Source organism: Pinus tabuliformis, chromosome 9, assembly GCF_031772625.1.
Source record: "Pinus tabuliformis cultivar Carrire ecotype Pingquan chromosome 9, CPIR1, whole genome shotgun sequence".
In the NCBI taxonomy this organism is placed as follows: domain Eukaryota; kingdom Viridiplantae; phylum Streptophyta; class Pinopsida; order Pinales; family Pinaceae; genus Pinus; species Pinus tabuliformis.
Window position 1 is genome coordinate 1769812161 of NC_142307.1, and position 18887 is coordinate 1769831047.

General features: G+C 41.2%; 1 protein-coding gene across 1 annotated transcript in view; it reads left to right on the forward strand.

Moving 5' to 3' along the window:
* Window positions 1-929: 929 nt before the first annotated feature.
* The window catches only part of LOC149155858 (calcium-transporting ATPase, endoplasmic reticulum-type-like), a 49791-nt gene continuing 31833 nt past the window's right edge, over window positions 930-18887 (forward strand). The window contains exons 1-3 of the mRNA XM_089444550.1: window positions 930-1079; window positions 9492-9633; window positions 9874-10585. Of these exons, the coding sequence (XP_089300676.1) occupies window positions 930-1079; window positions 9492-9633; window positions 9874-10585 (1004 nt within the window). The remainder of the gene's footprint in view (window positions 1080-9491; window positions 9634-9873; window positions 10586-18887) is intronic.

Sequence of the window (18887 nt, forward strand, 5' to 3'; positions counted from 1 at the left end):
AATTTAGTTAAAGTTCTAAATTCTAGATCCACTGAATACTTCCATATTTAATGAAATATGTGTTATACCGTGAAACATTAATGAAGTATGTGGTGAGCAGTCAAGACAAGCCCCAAAACTTTCCAATTTATTCAATACACTCTGACATGGATTCATTTATTCTCTATAATGCTGACAGGTGCAACAGGGCTTATCCTGAACTATTAATGGCAGCACAGGCAAAGGAATTGAATGAACAATTTTCCTCCCAAGACCAAAATACTTTTTGTATAACTGATATAACAAAGCAGCATGATGTATGAAGTGACTCGCAAGAAACCAATCTGCCCATGACCCAACTCTCTAAGAGTCTCAATACAAACCTTAACCATGAAACTCTATGGTATCTAGAATTTGATGGTTCTGTAAACAAATTAGGAGCTGGAGCAGGAGTTTGGATTCATAATATGCAGAATGACCAAGCTGAAGGTCATGCATATAGGCTAAATTTTCGATGCACAAATAATATGGCTGAGTATGAAGCCCTTCTGTTAGGTCTCAAACTCATAAAAAACTTAGGTGCAACCAAAATTTCAGTCTTAGGAGATTCAGATTTGATCATACAACAGATGAAAGGAAACTTTATCACAAATGATATAAGGTTAAGAGATTATAAAGGAGCAGTTATCCAAGTACTTGATACCTTCTCAAAATCTCATTTAACTAAAATTTCTAGAGAGCTCAATTTACATGCTCATAGCTTGGCAACTTTTGCCAGCACTTGCAAGCTACCTTTCAAACCCAATCACACTTTCACTGCTGAAATCAAACATAGGCCTGCAGTCCCGGATAACATCAAGAATTGGCAAGTCTTCGAGAGTGACACACAAATAAACAACTTCCTCACTCTAAAAGAAGAATTTCCCAGCATCAACATTGATACTGGCACTATGAATGATCAACCGCAGGCTCACACAGCCAAGCAAAATATATCAGCTGAAACAACAAATTTGGTTTTGAACCCTACCACCTTTAACAACGAAAATATACAAGAATTGAGGCAAACAGATGTAGATGAAATAGCTGAAACAGAAGCCGAGGTAATTGAGTTAAAGGATAATTTTTTGCCCACAGGTTTAACCCCTTTGGAGGATCTGTTTGATTCAAATGATATCTCAAGAAAACCAAAAATGCAACCACTGAATGCTGAAATTGAAGATTGTAACATTGGAACCATAGAAAATCCCAAAATGATAAAATTATCTAAAGCATTACCAGCTGATCAGAAATTGAAATACACTGAGTTATTTAAAGAGTTCCAAGATGTCTTTGCCTGGAGTTATGAGGACCTTAAGTCCTATGACACCTCAATCATCCAGCACACCATACCTTTAAAAGAAAACCAAAAAGCTTTTAAACTAAAGCTTAGAAGAGTGAACCCTGTACTCCTTCCCCTCATTGAAAAGGAAGTGAAACGTATGTATGAAGCTGGAATCATTGCTCCAATTAGGTTTTCATAAGTGATTTCAAATTTGGTCCCCACTAGGAAGAAGACGGGAGAGATTAGGTTGTGTGTTGACCTAAGGAATTTAAACAAAGTCTCTTTCAAAGACCATTACCCCTTACCAAAGATGGATCATATCTTGGAAAGGGTAGTGGGAACCTCTAGGATTTCATTATTAGATGGATTCTCTGGATTCAATCAGATTTTAGTTCACCCTGATGATCAGGACAAAACTACATTTACAACACCTTGGGGGGCCTTCAAGTATGTCAAAATTCCTTTTGGACTTAAAAATGCAGGGGCCACATTTCAAAGAGCAATGGATATAGCCTTTGCCAAATAAATCCATGATTTTCTGGTGATCTACTTGGATGATCTTACTGCCTTTTCAAAATCAGACCAAGAACACTTAGAGCATCTGAGGCAGGTTTTCTTAATTTGTAGAAAATATGGTATATCTTTGAATCCAAAGAAACCACTGTTTGGCCTAGAAGAAGGTAAACTCTTAGGGCACATAATTTCAAAAGATGGTATTAGAATTGATCCGAACAGAATTCAAGCTATCCTTCATGTCGCTCTTGAGAAGATTCATCCCTAATTTGGCCGAGCTAATAAGATTGTTAAATAATATGTTGAAGAAGGATTCGAAGGTCAAATGGACCATGGAAGCCAAGCAAGCCTTTCAGGACATCAAAAGAGCATTGACAAACACACCAATCCTAACAAGTCCTAGGTTTGATAGAGACTTCATCATTTTCTCCTTCTCATCTGAGCATACAATTGTTGCAGTCTTGTTACAAAAGGATGACCAGGGCTGTGAAAAACCCATTGCATTATTTAGTAGAGCCCTTAGAGATTCTCCCTTGAAATATAAGATTATGGAAAAGCAAGCCTATGCACTGGTAAAAGCCATCGAAGACTTTAGAATCTATATTCTGTACTCACATATAATTGCCTATGTCCCTAATGCAGTGGTTAAGGACATCTTGACCCAAGAAGGAATTGAAGGCAAAAGGGGAAAATGGATTGCCAACATCTTAGAATATGACATTGAAATCAATTACATTTAGTTTAACTGCAAATACACTAGTGATGAGTGATGTGAATTAATTTTTAATTAATTCACTAATTATTAACTCATAAATTAACTCAAGAATACATCAGTTAACTTAGTGCATGGACAGTTCAGTGGAGACAGGTGTTAGAGGTTGAGATTGCTATCAGTTGTGACTATAGTTGTGCATGAGATTTGCACATGAATGGATAGAGATTTCCAATGAGGATTGGGAAGTACAAACCAAGTAAAAACAAGCTTGGAAAGTAATCATACTCACTTTGGATTGTGCAGTGGAGAAAGGCAGACAGCAGAGGAGATTTGAACATGTGACTTGATTCAGATCAAAGCTAGTTTGTGTGTAACAAGTGGAGATAGTACTGAGTACTTGCAAGGAGTATTGTACTATGTATTGTTACATGTTCTCTATCATTATAGTATACAGATTGTGTGGGGTTTTCAGCTGTATGCTTTCCCCGGGTTACATATTGTGTTAATGTGCGCATGCGATTGATGTTTCATTGTTTTTAATTCCGCAAAATTGATGATCAACGTAGAGGAGCTTATGTATTATGCATGTATTCCGCAATAGTGTATAATCAGGATAATCTCTATGAATATTATTCAAAATTTCTACATGGTATCAGAGCTGTTGATCATCAGATCTATTATTCAGAAAGTGTTTACATTTTATTTCTTCAGGCAGAGTCTGTAATCGGGCCAGTAGCCTTTGGATTCATCCTTCTAGAAGGTGAGATATCTGGTAAATGCCCATACAGTCAATCTCTGTACAAGAAATACTTTGTTCTCACGAATTTTAGATCAGAAGCGGTTTAGTTTTGAGCTGGTGGAATTCGAATTTGCAGCAGTGTTTTCTTTGTGTCAAAGTTGAAATGTCTTTCAACGGATTGCGATTGGAGTATGCCCTTGGGGGTAGTAATGAGCCCCAAAAATGGACAATTATTTGGGCTCATTCAACCTCCTAAGTTGACTTAATCCACCATTCTCATTAGTTTATTGCATGTTTTTTATTATATTTATGTTAATAGAGTGAATTTGGTTAGTCATTATGCCAACAAGTCTAATGGGTGCTTTGTGTAGCCTTTTTGGTCAACTTGGAGACAAAAATGAAGGTCTTAATGAGCACTTGGCAGCCAAATTCGTGGGAGAACAAGCTAGAGGATTTGTAGGAAGGTGTACCCCTCATTTATGGGCCCTTACCTTGAATTCTCCACCATCAGCTCGGAGTTCAAAGGCCACCAAATCAATGAGCACAAGGGCAGCCAAGCAAGTCAAGTAGGACTGCTGTTAACTACAAGTCTTGGGCAGCCAAGTCCCTAAATTTTAGGAGGACTGTTGGGTCCTCAAATTGTATAAATAAGAAGGCTTAGGGCCTCATTTTGGTTAGCTAGTTGGTAGTCATTTTGTAGTTAGTGGTTAGCCAGTTAGTCATTTTGTTTTAGCCATTAGTTAGCTAGTTTGTAGTTCGATTTTTATGCAATAGATTAGCTTTGCTTTCATCTCATGTTCAAGTTCTTCTTGTGGACAGTTTTGATGTAACTCTTCATTCTTGTTTAATAAAGATGAATCCAGCTTTGCACCAGCTCTAAATCTCTCTTGGGAGGCTATAGCTCTTGGGGTTGGGCCCATCTCAAGCGCCCAGTACCTCCCTTGTTTATCTTTATGTGTTTTGCTGCGTTCTTGAAATGAAATCTGCTATCTAGATTTAGATCTTTCTTTGTTATTTAGATTTATTTTGATGCTTAAAGTAGCTTTTTATGGTTGGAATAGAGTGGTAGGATTTAGTCATGCATTCATATCTTTTGGACTGTTCTTGCTCACGTGTTGTACATGGTTTCCTTGCAAATAAAGCCGCTGTCCATTCTTGTTACTGTTAGCTAGATCATATTAGGGTAGCATAACTAGATCTTTGTTTTCTTGCATGTCTTTGTTGGTTCAGTTGGAAACACTATGCAGGGCACCTTCATCACCTCCTTGTTCATCTGAGCCTCATCCAGATCAGCTCCTCCATCACCAAGTCTGTTTCCTCATCTCCCATCTGCTCTTTTGCCACGTAACCCTACCTTCTTGCTTTTCCATTGCCTAAACCTTCGTTGATGCAAGTCAGCCTTCCACATCATCTCACCACTCCATCCATCAGTTCCTGGGTCACTTCAGACCCCCATCCTACCTCCATAACCATATATGCATCTTCCATCAACCATCCATCCTCAAAAATCCCATTTCAGAACATCTTGTAGAAATCTCTGAACATCCTCTAGGATCCCTTGCAGACATCCTGTAGAAGCCTGCAAACTCAGTTGCCGAGCACCTGAACATTGTGGACTTCTATGGAATGATGTTTTGGATCCCCTAGAACCTTTCCTAGCCCTCCTGACCTTTCCCAAGCTTTCTTTCCCTTCGAACTACCCCTGCACAGTCAAACCCTAATAAGAAACAAAATCACAATAACTCCAACCACTTAAGCAAAAAATACAAAAACAATGTTCTTTTCAATGGAAGTAGTTTGAGTTCATGCATTTCACATCACTTGAAGTAATGGCATCATTTTTAGACATTTGCACTCTCACTATTGCATCATAGAGGTTAAACTAGTCAGATTAGGGTTTACTAGGGTTTCCATGTTTTGGTTGGCTTTCAGTTCGTTTTTGCAAAGTAGATTAATTTCCTCTGAGATAGCCTTCGTCCATCATTTAGAAAGCTTCTCCTGAGAACATATAGAAGTTGGCTTGAGCCCTAGCGGACTTGTGACAGCTGCGACAAGAGCTAGTACTTGTGCATACAACACCGTCGCTTCCAAGTTTGTACGAACTACCGGGTTGATAAAATTAGAGATAGGAAGCTCCAGGAGTTGTAGCATTATTGCTACAATACTGGGGCCCACCATCTTTTTGACTTCATTGCCGGGGAAGCGTCAGAGTATTAGTGATTTTCACTTTTCTTCTATTTTCCACTACAATCTTTTGCTAAGTAGTTTATTTCATTTCCATTATGCAATTTCGTTTATGCAAAAGTAGATTAGTATTTCCCGCTTTCATAGATTAGCATTTCCCGCTTTCATAGATTAGCTTTTCAATTGCGCAATTTCATTTTTGCAAGTGTAGATTAGCATTTTAATTCCGCAAGTGTAGACTAGCATTTCATTCCTGCAATTTCATTTGAGCAAAATAGATTAGTCATTTCCTGCTTTCATTTCGATTCCGCATTTTCATTTTAGCAAGATAGTTAGTTGCAGTTCAATCTATTTCAGTTTTGCAAGTAGAAGTAGAAAAAGCAAAAATCAACCAAAAAGATTTCATTTCATGCCTTGTAGGAGTAGAGATAAGTTATAAAAATGATTGCACAACACCCCCACTGCTTCACACAGCCAAGATTCTCTCTTCTTCGATGGCTGTGATTGAAGAACCCCTGGGTGGACATCAAGACATATCTGAAGAACCTCTGGGGGGAAGAAGAAGAAAACATTCCTCTGGAGCAAATGGCTACAAGCAGAGATGTTGGGAGCAACATCTTGTCCAAAGATGAATTTAAAAATCAGATCAAAGATTTCAAGAGTGATATGAGGCAGTTTCTTGCCATGCAACTGGATACCTTGCGGATCCAACAGAAGCAAGAGGAAGCCAAGAGGGCTTTGGTCATTTTTTGTCCTAGGTGCACTAGAAAGCATCCTAGGAACGGATGTCCATTGTACTCCATAGAAGTGTGTTTTGTCTGTGAAGAAAGCCATCCTACAGATCAGTGCCCTTCCTTACCCAGATTCAAAGCTGCATATCAGAGAGCCAAAGGAGCCATTGAATCACTCTATTACATGAACCAAAGTTGGCCACATGAACCTAGATCTTACCAATGGGAACTGCAAGGGACATCCGAGACCTATTATGACCCTTATCAAGCCACCTTCATGCCTTCTTGGTGTCCCCCTGCTCATCCTTCTTGGTTCACACCTCCTCCTTGTTCCTTCACAGATCCATATTATACCCAACCAATTGCTCATTCATTTCACTCTTATGCTCAGCCACAGCCTCAGTGGAATGCACCTTATCAGGAGTGGAGGCCCCAGTACAACTCTCATCCCGCTCATTTTTCTCCACCACCTGCTCATCCACAACCATCGCCTCCTCCTCCACCAAGGCAACCCCAAATGCCTACCCAACCACAATGCCATCCATCTCCATCTCAATTTCACACCTCCACTCAACTACCCGTACCATTTCCAAAACCATACAATGGAGCAGCTCAGCCCCATTGCAAATCTGAGGCACAACATGTGCAAATGATTCCTCGTGAGCTCAATGATGTTCACCAAAGCTCAAGAAAAGCATTGCAAAAAAGAGATCATCTTGAAAGCATTGAAGGATCACATCCAGCAAAAGAAGATTCAAAAGAAGAGATCAAAGAATCATGGGCTGCACTTGATGAAGAGAAGAGATCGGAATCAGAGATAAAGAAAGATCCCTCATGGTTACCATCAAATCTTCCATGTATTCAAGAGAAAGATCAGCAAAAGGAGGAAGATGAGAAAGTCATGATAGAAAGTGACATGAAGAATGATCCAGATCAGCAAAAGGACCAAGGATATCAAAGCTATATTGAGACATGGTTCCAGACAGTCACTAAGTTGCAACAGTACTCTCTTCCTCAACTATGTTTGATCCCTTCAAAGTCAGATCATTTGGTCTCTCAGATTTGGATACCTGTCAGAGCATGCATTTCGAGCCTTCACATCATTTTTTCTCTAATCTCGATGTGCACATGGCTCCATTGGAAGTATTCTTATACTTGAAAATGATTTTGTTCTTCAAGTAGGGTAGGGTAGAAAAAAAAAGGAAAAAAAAAAAGAAAAAAGAGAAAAAAAATTGAAAAAAGAGGAAAATAGAAATCTAAGGTGAAAACCTCCTCGGAGGCGCCTTAGATTGGCTCATTGATTGAAAACCTCCATGAGGCGGTCAATGGGTTGGAAAAAAAAAAGAGAAAAGAGAATAAGGTCTTTGGGTGAAAACCTCCCTTGGAGGCGCCCAAGGCAGGCAATTAGGGTGAAAACCTCCATGAGGCGCCCTAGTTGTTTTTTGAAAAAAAAGAGAAAAAAGAAAAAGAAAAATAAAGCTAATCTCCATTGAATAAGTTCATGTTGGAGCAATGACATTGCAGGTTAAAGAAGGACATTTCATGACAGGAGGAGCACTCAAATCAAGGTCAAAGGACTCTTTCTTGTGCCTTCTACAGAAAGCTCTGTATTTCTACAGGAAACATCCTGTAGAACCTTTGGACGAGCCAAATCCAATTTCAAAAGTGAATCTGATGGTGGGAATCTGTTGATTTGGCCTACAAGCACTTGTGTGTCCATCCCTTGCCTTCATCCATCATTTTTTCACCTCCTTGTGCTTCTCATTGTCCTTCTACAGGAACGTCCTGTAGAAATTGTGGGAAACTAGGCATGCATTTCAAAAAGTGGTTTGGCGAACATGGTAGCTTCCTCAAGGGTTCAGAAGTCCTCATGCAATCTTCCAACTCCTCCTCCATCATCTCCATACCTGCATCACAGCCCAAGCTCAGTTTTCCCTTCCATGCAAGCACATGCAAAAAGCCTTGAGGCAAAAATCCATAGAACAAAATTTGTTTTTGCCATAACTTGAAAACAATGCATCCATTTGACAAACCGTTTTATGGGGAATTGTACAAGGTTGATGACAACATGCTTGAGAAGTTTTAGCCAATTCCGGTGCACGGTTTCCAAGAAATCAGCCTCCATCACCATCAGCCATTTTTGCATTTTATCCATAACCGTGCATCCATTTCAAAACTTGTTTCATGGGGAGATGCACATGGGTGATATTATCCTACCCAAGTAGTTTCAGCCGATTCCGATGCACAGTTTCTGAGAAATCGAGCTCTGAAATATTCAGCCATTTTCCATTTTTCTCGACATTCGTGCATCCATTGATCACGATGTTTCTATGGGAGATGCATAATGATGATAGGAACATGCTCACCGAGTTTCAGATCAATCCGCTTCACCGTTTGGGAGAAATGGCGAAAACAAGTTCTAGTCCTGTGAAAATTCAATGGCAGCAGTTTGAGGGTGCAGATCTGAACGTGGAAATGAACTCTTGTTGCATGCATCTAGCCAGAGGACACCTGCACAAGGAAACCAGCCATGAATCAGCAACCAAGCCATCATGAAACCATAAAATCAAATGCATGCATCAATGACAGCCCACGCAGCTCACGGCAGCCATTCAACTTCGAGGTATGTGACTGATCTCATTCTTCTATTGCATAAGTTTAATTTGAAAACTGCATGAATTGATGGAATGGTGGAATTAAGCCACGGATTAGCGAGGCTCAACCGATTGTCTTCTCTAGCGCTCAAGGAAAAATCACGCAGCATACGTGTATGGTCATTCATGGAAAATTTGAAAAACACAGTTAGTGGTAGGTTTGTTGAACTTCAGTGAACAGGGCATCAGTTGATTAACAAATAGAAGACATGCAGTTCATAACATCACTTCAGTTCGAAAAAGCCAGCGTGCATGTTTTTTTGCCACCTCACCACAAATCACACTCGGTTGAAACTCTCACCACTCTTTGTTCAACTGCGGTCAACTGAAGCGCATGTCCACCATTTCCAGATCAGTTAAACAATGGTGCTCTACAGATTTTTGCCTTTTTTTCTCAAGATCTCTACAGTCCCTTCAAAGATTCCCATATGTCGCACTCTACAGGCGTTTCTATAGGATGTCGTCTACAGGAAAGGCAAAAAACAGCTCTGCAGAAGGAAAACCCGAGATTTTTGTCAAAATTCAAGCTTGAAATGAGAAAAGTAGTTAAAGCTCGTGTCCAAGGTTACCAGGGTTCTTGAAAGTATTGATTTCAGAGTTTTTTTTTAAACGCATTATAGATATGTTAATTATGGAGCAATCTGTTTGAATTCAGAATCTGATCAAAAGAACATATCCAGCCACCTTGTGTGACTGTGAGTTGCAGTCAAAAGCATGCATGGTGTTTGCAGGAACTATAGTTACCAATGGCTGCTGCACATGCATTGTTGTGAGCACTGGCATGTTTACAGAAATAGGTAAAATTCAGGCACAAATTCAGGAAGCTTCAATGGAATGTCATGATCCCCCTTTGAAAGGAAGTTAGATGAATTTGGTGAAAGACTGACAACAGTGATTGGTGCCATTTGTATTCTTGTCTGGATCACGAACTACAAATATTTTCTTTCATGGGAAGTCATAGATGGGTGGCTAAAACAATATCAAGTTTTCCTTTGAGAAATGTATGTACTACTTTAAGATTGTTGTTTCTTTGGCAGTTGTTACTATACCAGAGGGATTGCCTGCTGTGATTACTACATGTTTGGCTCTTGGCACTCGTAAGATGGCACAAACGAATGCTATTGTGCATACGTTATCGAGCGTGGAGACTTTGGGTTGCACCACAGTGATTTGCTCTGATAAGACAGGTACTCTTACAACCAATCAGATGTCTGTCAGTGAGTTTATAGTCATAGGGCACAGTGCTGGTTCACTTAGAGAGTTTACTGTTGAAGGAACAACATATAATCTTGAGGATGGAAAAATATTGGATTGGCCTACCCATAATATGGGGGAAGATTTAGAAACTCTGGCAGGAGTTGCTGCAGTTTGCAATGATGCAGGGATATCTTGTCAAGGTCACCAGTTCCATGCTAATGGTATTCCCACTGAGGCAGCCTTGATGGTATTGGTTGAAAAAATGGGAGTTCCGGACCCAGTGGCAGGTGATACAAGTGCCATTCTCAACAGTGGCACAGTGCAATTGGGCAATTATGATTGGTGGATACAAAGATCAAAGAGCCTGGCTTTATTGGAGTTTGATTGTGATCGAAAATCCATAGGTGTTATTGTCATGGAACCAATGGGACAAAATCTTCTGCTAGTAAAAGACGCCATGGAAAATTTGCTTGAAAGGAGTGCTTTTCAACAACTTGCAGATGGAGCAGTTGTTGAATTAGATGATGCATCAAGGGAATTACTCTTGAGCAAGTTTCATCAAATGAGTTCAAAGGCTTTGTGTTGTTTGGGCATTTCTACAGGAAGTCCAGAGAAAGGGCAGCAGAAGGAGAAATTGGTCGATATTTTAGCTAAGGAGGTAGCACCTGTGTTGGCCACCCTAAGCACATCCATCCCCTCCATGAACACTCATTTTTTTTAGGGTTCGGGCACAATTTAGTCATGGTTCAACCTTCTACAGGAAGCTACAGGACTTTCTACAGGAAGTTCTGTATTTTTACCAGAAACATCCTGTAGAAGCCTTTGGGAAGGCCAGAATCAGGATTTGAAGCTTGAAGTCTGTTGAGGAGGCATGCAACCACTCTTCTCTTCCATTCTCCATGGGTTTTATCTCCTTTCACCACCATTTCAACCATCATATTAAATATACTTACACAATCATACCAAGGCTGAGAATTCTCTAGGAAAAGGAGCAGATAGTGGGAAGAGCAGAAAGGAGGAGAAGATGAAGGCTGCCACAGCAAAGCTGAAAGGAGAAGGAACCCTCATCCAAGCAGGCCAAAACAGTGAAGACTGTTTCTACAGGAAGACAGAGGACTGTTTCTACAGGAAGCCAGCGAACTGTTTCTACAGGAAGTTTGAAAAGAGGGAAGCCAAAGGAGAAAACAGCCGAGATGTTAGCTAAAGAAGCCACCAGGGCCATCAAAGATGAAGAGAGAGATTGGTTGCTCAGAGGATGAGAAACACTTTCAGTAGGGGGGTGATGATGAGCCCCAAAAATGGACAATTATTTGGGCTCATTCAACCTCCTAAGTTGACTTAATCCACCATTCTCATTAGTTTATTGCATGTTTTTGATTATATTTATGTTAATAGAGTGAATTTGGTTAGTCATTATGCCAACAAGTCTAATGGGTGCTTTGTGTAGCCTTTTTGGTCAACTTGGAGACAAAAATGAAGGTCTTAATGAGCACTTGGCAGCCAAATTCGTGGGAGAACAAGCTAGAGGATTTTTAGGAAGGTGTCCCCCTCATTTATGGGCCCTTACCTTGAATTCTCCACCATCAGCTCGGAGTTCAAAGGCCACCAAATCAATGAGCACAAGGGCAGCCAAGCAAGTCAAGTAGGACTGCTGTTAACTACAAGTCTTGGGTGGCCAAGTCCCTAAATTTTAGGAGGACTGTTGGGTCCTCAAATTGTATAAATAAGAAGGCTTAGGGCCTCATTTTGGTTAGCTAGTTGGTAGTCATTTTGTAGCTACTGGTTAGCAGTTAGTCATTTTGTTTTAGCCATTAGTTAGCTAGTTTGTAGTTCAATTTTTATGCAATAGATTAGCTTTTCTTTCAGCTCATGTTCAAGTTCTTCTCGTGGACAGTTTTGATGTAACAATTCATTCTTGTTTAATAAAGATGAATCCAGCTTTGCACCAACTCTAAATCTCTCTTAGGAGGCTGTAGCTCTTGGGGTTGGGCCTGTTATAGACATTTTTGTGCCTTACAGCATGAAGCATGAAATGTCAATAATATAAGGGATCCAAAGTCCCTAAACATGTTGTTCCTACCCCTAGAGGAACAAGGTCAGCAAACCACAACACTAAATATCAGTTCTCCACCTGAAAACACTCAAAAACAAGCTAATTTTGGATCATGTCAACTGCTCCACTAAGCATTTGCACTTAATGTCAACTGCTCCACTGTGTACCTGCACTGAATGTCAACTGCAAAGAAGGCTACCTACGCTGGGCGAGTTTGGCCAAGTGGCACAGTCATTCCTCAAGGTGTCAATTCCCAGGAAGCTTCCAAAATGACACTTGGATCAGGGAATTCGACTTGTGATGAGTAAGAGGGTCTAGATCTCCAAGTGGAAGCAAGAACCTCCAAGTGGACTCAAGAACTGAAGAATAACTGAAGTGGGAGAGGACACTTGTCAGCTTCATGCCAGCTACAAGCTGACTCATCCTTTCTCCAAAACTCCTATATATAGAGCTCTCTCATGAGGTCTGGGGAGGCTGGAATCTGGTGAATGTAAGGAAGTGCTGTTGGTTTGAGTATAGAACTATTGGGTGATTTTCTTGAAGGAGGTGAAGAGGAGATTTCTTTCTGCTGGGAGGTGATGCTGGATTGGGCCTTTTATGGTTGTATCACTTCCTAAACTTTACTTCTTCCATTAATAAAGCATTTGAGGTTCTTCTATATGCATGTGTCTCAATGGTGTATTGTTGTACTTGTGTATTTGATTTATTCTAATCCTTGAATCAATTATGAATGTATGCTTCTTGTAGTTTCCCTCTCTTGCCATTTTGTAGGATCTTGGTGTAGCTGGGCCAGTGAAAGAGCAAGGAGCTGGGGGAAAGCAGCAAAGAGAGAAGATTGGATCAATCATTAGGGAAAGACAACGGTTAGTGGATCTCTTTCTCCCCTCTCTTACATCTCATAAAGAAGTAATCTCGAATAGCTTTGCTTTGATTGTTGCTGAGGTACTATCACCCTTAGAGTGGGATAGGGTCATTCCGTATTGGATACTTTTCCCAACAACATGGCCCATCTCAAGCGCCCAGTACCTCCCTTGTTTATCTTTATGTGTTTTGCTGCATTCTTGAAATGAAATCTGCTATCTAGATTTAGATCTTTCTTTGTTATTTAGATTTCTTTTGATGGTTAAAGTAGCTTTTTATGGTTGGAATAGAGTGGTAGGATTTAGTCATGCATTCAGATCTTTTGGACTGTTCTTGCTCACATGTTGTACATGGTTTCCTTGCAAATAAAGTTGTTGTCCATTCTTGCTACTGTTAGCTAGATCATATTAGGGTAGCATAACTAGATCTTTGTTTTCTTGCAAGTCTTTGTTGGTTCAGTTGGAAACACTATGCAGGGCACCTTCATCACCTCCTTGTTCATCTGAGCCTCATCCAGATCAGCTCCTCCATCACCAAGTCTGTTTCCTCATCTCCCATCTGCTCTTTTGCCACGTAACCCCACCTTCTTGCTTTTCCATTGCCTAAACCTTCGTTGATGCAAGTCAGCCTTCCACATCATCTCACCACTCCATCCATCAGTTCCTGGGTCACTTCAGACCCCCATCCTACCTCTATAACCATCCATGCATCTTCCATCAACCATCCATCCTCAAAAATCCCATTTCAGAACATCCTGTAGAAATCTCTGAACATCCTCTAGGATCCCCTGCAGACATCATGTAGAAGCTTGCAAACTCGGTTGCCGAGCACCTGAACGTTGTGGACTTCTATGGAATGATGTTTTGGATCCCCTGGAACCTTTCCTAGCCCTCCTCACCTTTCCCAAGCTTTCTTTCCCTTCGAACTACCCCTGCACAGTCAAACCCTAATAAGAAACAAAATCACAATAACTCCAACCACTTAAGCAAAAAATACAAAAACAATGTTCTTTTCAATGGAAGTAGTTTGAGTTCATGCATTTCACATCACTTGAAGTAATGGCATCATTTTTAGACATTTGCACTCTCACTATTGCATCATAGAGGTAAAACTATTCAGATTAGGGTTTACTAGGGTTTCCATGTTTTGGTTGGATTTTAGTTCATTTTTGCAAAGTAGATTAATTTCCTCTGAGATAGCCTTCATCCATCATTTAGAAAGCTTCTTCTGAGAACATATAGAAGTTGGCTTGAGCCCTAGCGGACTTGTGCCAGCTGACCAAGTGACAGTTGCGACAAGAGCTAGTACTTGTGCATACAGCACCGTCGCTTCCAAGTTTGTACGAACTACCGGGTTGATAAAATTAGAGATAGGAAGCTCCAGGAGTTGTAGCATTATTGCTACAATACTGGGGCCCATCAGGTAGCTCGAATTATATTGCATGGAAGGACAGGATGGAGGCCATGTTAGATGAAAATGGGTTGAAGGAGTTCATAGAGGCTGAGGTCCGAAAGCCTACTGATATTGCTCAAGTTGATGCGTGGCAAAAGAAGACAGCAAAGTGTCGAAGGATTCTGTTGGAGGGCGTTAAGGATCACATTGTGTCCAACCTGCATGGAAAGGCTTCTCCATACTTGATGTGGGAAGCATTGACATATCTATTACAAAGCAAGAGAAATTAGAGGAATTTGGCGCTCAAGGATAAACTCAGAAACATTAAGTGTGAGACGGGAGACAGTATGCCCAAGTATCTCACGAAGTTCACTCAATGCCGGGATGAGCTGGGAAGTGTGGGGGTGATTATCGATGATGGGGACTTGGTGAGCTTGGCTCTCCTTGGTCTTCGAAAAAGTTGGAATTCCTATCAGGACTCTGTCAATGGTCGAGAGAAATTGCCAAGATGGGAGAGACTTTGGTCAGACCTTGTGCAGGACGAGATCAGGTGGAATACCAGGGACGGATCTTCATCAAAGGCAACTGATGAAGAAAATTGCGCTTTGGCTGCCAAAGCAAAGAAGGGGAAGAACAAGAAAGATTTTCATTCTGGTGCGAAAGGCAAGAAGCAGGACATGTCCAAGGTGAAGTGTTTATTGTCACCAGCACGGACATTATGCCACAAATTGTCCGCAGAAGAAGAAAAATAAGCAAGTTGCTGGATTTGCAGCGAGAGAGGCCTTAGCCTCATAGTTTGAGCTTGATTTTTCATTGATCGCATGCTTGGTATCAAGTGTGATGGGATCTGTATGGTTCTTGGAAAGTGGTGCGTCTTTTCACATGACAGAAGATCAAGATTTGTTTTCTGATCTGGAGGAGAAAGATCTTGGAGTGCACATCGAGATGGGTGATGATGGTAGATACAGTGCGATCGGTATCGGTACCATTTCCTTTGAGAGGGAGTCTGGTAAACCCTCGTATTGAATAAAGTGATGGATGTTCTAGGATTGAAGAAGAATCTTATCTCTGTGGCGATTTTAGAAGACAAGGGATATGATGTTGTTTTCAGCGAGGGAAGGGCTTTCCTGCGCAGTAAGACAGCTGGAGAAACCCGGAAGATAGGGGTTCGAGTCAGGAACCTTTATCAGTTGCATGTAGATGGTTGCGCAACAATGGCATGCAAGGCAGAAGGATTGGTGAGCCGGGATGATCGCGAGCTGTGGCATAGGAGATTGGGCCACCTTCACCATGGAGCCTTGAAGATACTGCAGCAGATTACTACTGGGCTTCCTAAAGGCACTCTTGCACAGTCAGATCAGTGCAAAGGGTGTACTTTGGGAAAATTTGTGAAAGCCACTGTTATAGACATTTTTGTGCCTTACAGCATAGAGCATGAAATGTCAATAATCTAAGTGATCCAAAGTCCCTAAACATGTTGTTCCTACCCCTATAGGAACAAGGTCAGCAAACCACAGCACTGCAAATCAGTTCTCCACTGAAAAACACTCAAAAACAGGTCAATTTTGGATCAAAGCAGCTGCTCCACTAAGCATCTGCGCTGAATGTCAAAAGATCTATGGTGTACCTGCACTGCATAGCAAGTGCAACAAAGGCTACCTGCGCTGGGCGTACTTTGACATGTGGAGGAATCTTTTCTCAATGTTCCAGTGCCCGGGAAGCTTCCAAAATGACACTTGGATCAGAAGATTTGCCTAATAATGAGTAAAGAGGTTCTAAAACTCCAAGTGGAAGGTAGAAACTCCGAGTGGACTCAAGGACTGAAGAACAACTGGAGTTGAAGAGGACAACAAGTCACACATCAAGCTGACTTATCTTTACTCCAAAACTCTATATAAGGATCTCATCCCATGGGATCTGGGGGGCGGAATTTAGTGCGAAGAATTGCTGTTGGTTTACAGTTGTGAGCATTGGGTGATTGCTTGAGGGAGGTGAAGAAGAGATTTCTCTCCGTCGGGAAGGTGATGCTGGATTGGACCTTTCATGGTTGTATCACCGCCTGAACCTTACTTCCATATATTAATAAAGCATTTGAGGTTCTTCTATTCGCATGTGTTTCAATGATGTATTGTCTTACTTGCGTATTTGATTTATGCTAATCCTTGAATCAGTTATGAATGCATGCTTCTTGTAGTTTCCTTTCTTTGTCTTGTTTGCAGGATCTCGTGTAGCTGGGCCCGTGAAAAGACTTGGAATTGGGAGCAAGCGGCAAATAGGGGAGATTGGATCGACCATTTGCGCAAGACATCGGTAAGTGGATCTCTTCTTTTTATTTCTTGCATGTCATAAAGAAGTAACTTTAGATAGCTTTTCTTTCAGCTGTTGCTAAGGAACTGTCACCCTTAGAGTGGGTTAGGGTCATTCCGAGTTGGATACTTTCCCCCACAACAGACTGGCGACTCCACTGGGGACTGTGTCTTGTTGGTAGCTTGTGTTTCTTGCTATTCATTTCTTAAACAAATGGAGTACCGAATCAAACTGCATTCGAGTCCTTCGAATGCAAAGTAGAGGGCAGCTACTCTAGCCCAGTGTTGGGCATGTTTATGATTTGAAGAGCTGATCCACAAGGACTCTTTTTAGCTCTTTGTGATAGTGTTCATCTTCCTTTAATCACCCTATAGTGTATACTTGACTGATAGCCTCTGATTTGGCCAAAAACCATTGATTTTTGAGCAAACTGTGACCCGGAATCTGAGAGAGACGAGAGTTCTCTCTTCAGTGTAGTTGCAGCAAAGGCTACTTGCGCTGCAACGCAGGTCCCGAAGGGGCTACCTGCGCTGCATGTCAGATTGACAGTGCAGCACCTGCGCTGATCCAGTTTTGCTTTGTGGAGCTGGGATTCCCCACTGTCTGTTGCCCAGTTTTCAGTATTGTTTTTGCAGCCTGTTGTCAACCTGTATACCCAGCTGAAATTACTTTTCTTTGCCTTCATTCCGCCAAAGTTGTATGAAGAAACCGTGATTGTTCTTATTGTATTTCTTTCTTTCATTCACAGTTTCCCGTAGCGAAAGTGAACTAGTCTCGCTATGACCTCTTGGATCTAGACCTATGAGAAAGTGTCGTTGTGATTCTAAGAGCTAGTTTATTGTTGTTCATAGCTGCTTGAGCATTTGCTTTCGTTATATGGTTCGAATTTCAGTATTTCTTTTGTTGAAACGAGTGAATCTTAAGGTGTTCTTTTGATTATTGGACAAAAACTTGTTTGCTTTCGCTTGAAATTAAATTCGAAATTATACAACAACTTTCCTTTTGTAATACATCAACATTAAGGAAGAAGAAAAGAAATACTTGCATTGTGCATGTGCATTTTGACAGTTTGCATGTCGATTTAGGAAAATTGCATCAGTGTGTGCTCTATGATCTGTTTGAAAAGATGATGTCTTTCTTTTCCTTCAGTAGTTAAGATTTTCATAAGTTGAAAGAATTGAAAAAGCTTGCTTATCATTCTTAGACTGCATTTAGGAGTTGTATCATACATCACGTGGTGATCCATAAAGGAAAACTGCTAAGCAAGATCAACCTAAAAAGAACTGAATTTATCTAACAACGCTTTGAAACATAACGAAACACAGTAGAGGTCTAGGTAGAGACGTGAACCGGCGTCGTTAAACATAGTGACTGTCGATCTCTACGAAGGTGGGTGATTCCTCCTGAGGGACGATAGCACTAATACGGATTTGTGCTCCCGCGTACCGTCGCGTATATTGGGAGACCCCTATAGGAACAAAGCCTTTATCCATAGGAAGCCGTGTCGGCTGCCCTACTGATCGCGATGCAGTGAACACATCATTCACGAAGATCGACCACTCGTACCGTAAAACGTATTCTGTGGTTTCGCGAAAGGTTTGGCACACCCTCTGCCTAGAACTCTAGAGTAGTTTCTTTTGGCCTTTCTCAAACTCTATAACTGAAAAATTCCATCCGAGCATTTGTCACTTCGGGCTCATTAATACATCGAAGGAGACTAGAGTCATCTTTAGCTTTTTCTCGACTCTTAAAAAGTGAAAAAGCAAGTTGTGTCTAAAGCGTCGTCATATAAAATTCATTCTAAGCGGAACATAATCAACCCTTATTCCTACGTTGATCTTTAGGTTGAGAACATGGAACACACCAACCAAGGGATTCCACATGATGGGACCCCTAGCCCTTTCTCCTCTTGGGGAGAAGTTGGTGCACCCCACATGGCCACATTATCGCTTCCAGGGCTGACAATTGGCCTGCCAGTTTGGCTATTCTCAACCATTGTAGTTCAGAACACCACGGTTCCTGAACAGTCGAGTCAACAGTTAGACCAGTCCAGAGCTGCCCTCCAGCTTTCCACTTCTTATAAACCTTCCTCCGATCCTTCTTCTTCGAAAGTTCAAGCCGCCGAAAGCGGAGCTCCCATAGAAAAGAAGAAGGAAAAGAAGAAGAAAGAAAAGAAGCAGAAGGAGCCAAAGGCGCCTGGGGGCAAGCAAAAGGCATCTAACGAGAATCCACACACAGCAC